At 52.9% G+C, this 1,091-nt stretch overlaps 1 protein-coding gene across 1 annotated transcript in view; it reads left to right on the forward strand.

The window, feature by feature from the left end:
* Positions 1–168: 168 nt before the first annotated feature.
* trpt1 (tRNA phosphotransferase 1) overlaps positions 169–1,091 on the forward strand; it is a gene marked incomplete at its 3' end in the record, with an annotated part of 3,000 nt that continues 2,077 nt past the window's right edge. Inside the window, exons 1-2 of the mRNA XM_048592217.1 lie at positions 169–557; positions 671–752. Coding sequence (XP_048448174.1) covers positions 483–557; positions 671–752 — 157 coding nt within the window. The remainder of the gene's footprint in view (positions 558–670; positions 753–1,091) is intronic.

Genomic DNA, 1,091 nt, shown 5'->3' on the forward strand with positions numbered 1-1,091 from the left:
CTCCATTGAGGGAGAGACTGGGTCTCAGGACTCCATTGAGGGAGAGAGAGAGAGACTGGGCCTCAAGACCCCATTGAGGGAGGGAGGGAGAGAGAGAGAGAGACTGGGCCTCAGGACCCCATTGAGGGAGAGAGAGAGACTGGACCTCAGGTTCCCATTGAGGGAGGGAGGGAGAGAGACTGGGCCTCAGGACCCCTTTGAGGGAGGGAGAGAGAGAGAGACTGGGCCTCAAGACCCCATTGAGGGAGGGAGAGAGAGAGAGAGAGACTGAGCCTCAGGACCCTGTTGAGGGAGAGAGACTGGGCCTCAGGATTCCATTGAGAGAGAGACTCAGCCTCAGGACCACATTGAGACCGGGCCTAAGCAAGACTCAAAGCTGATTGGTTTGTGAAGTTGGAGAAGCCTTGGTTTTAAACGGGATCTTTCTTTTCTTTCTTTCCCCTTGGTACTCAGTGCGGTGGGTAGCTCTCAGAGACAAGCTGATGGAGCGAGCTGAGAGCCGGGAACAGGCCAGACAAGGAGCAGGCAGACAACGGCACCGAGGCCGTGCCAGGCAGGTGGGTCATGTTTCACATTCACTGAGAGCCGTCAATGGGCCGAAGGGCCTGTTCTGTATTGTTGGACTCTCAGAGACTCTATCACTGTTAATGTTCCTGTTAAACATTCACAGGATCCTGATATCCGGTTGTCCAAAACCCTCTCCTACATCCTCCGACATGGAGCAGCTGAGTTGGGATTGGTGATGGGAAAAGGTAATGAGTGGCCTCCAGATTGAGACGATAATGAGGGGAGGGAGAGAGAGATCCCATTGGGATGGAGAGACTGAGGGTAATGGGATACTGAATGAGAAGTAATGTCGGATAACAATGTGACTCATATAAAATATGGGTGTTGGGAATATTGGATGTGGTTTTGGAAACAATGGGATATTGTGGGATATGGGGAGTGGGGATATGGGATGGGGGTTAGGGATAGGGGCTACAGAGATTGATAATGTGGCTCATGGGGGTTGGGGATATGGGATACGGGATACGGGGGTCTGGCGATGCGGGCTATGGGTGTTGTGGATATGAGATATGGGGCTTGGGGAT

This window comes from Rhincodon typus, unplaced genomic scaffold (genome assembly GCF_021869965.1).
Source record: "Rhincodon typus isolate 14 unplaced genomic scaffold, sRhiTyp1.1 hic_rhity00000820, whole genome shotgun sequence".
In the NCBI taxonomy this organism is placed as follows: domain Eukaryota; kingdom Metazoa; phylum Chordata; class Chondrichthyes; order Orectolobiformes; family Rhincodontidae; genus Rhincodon; species Rhincodon typus.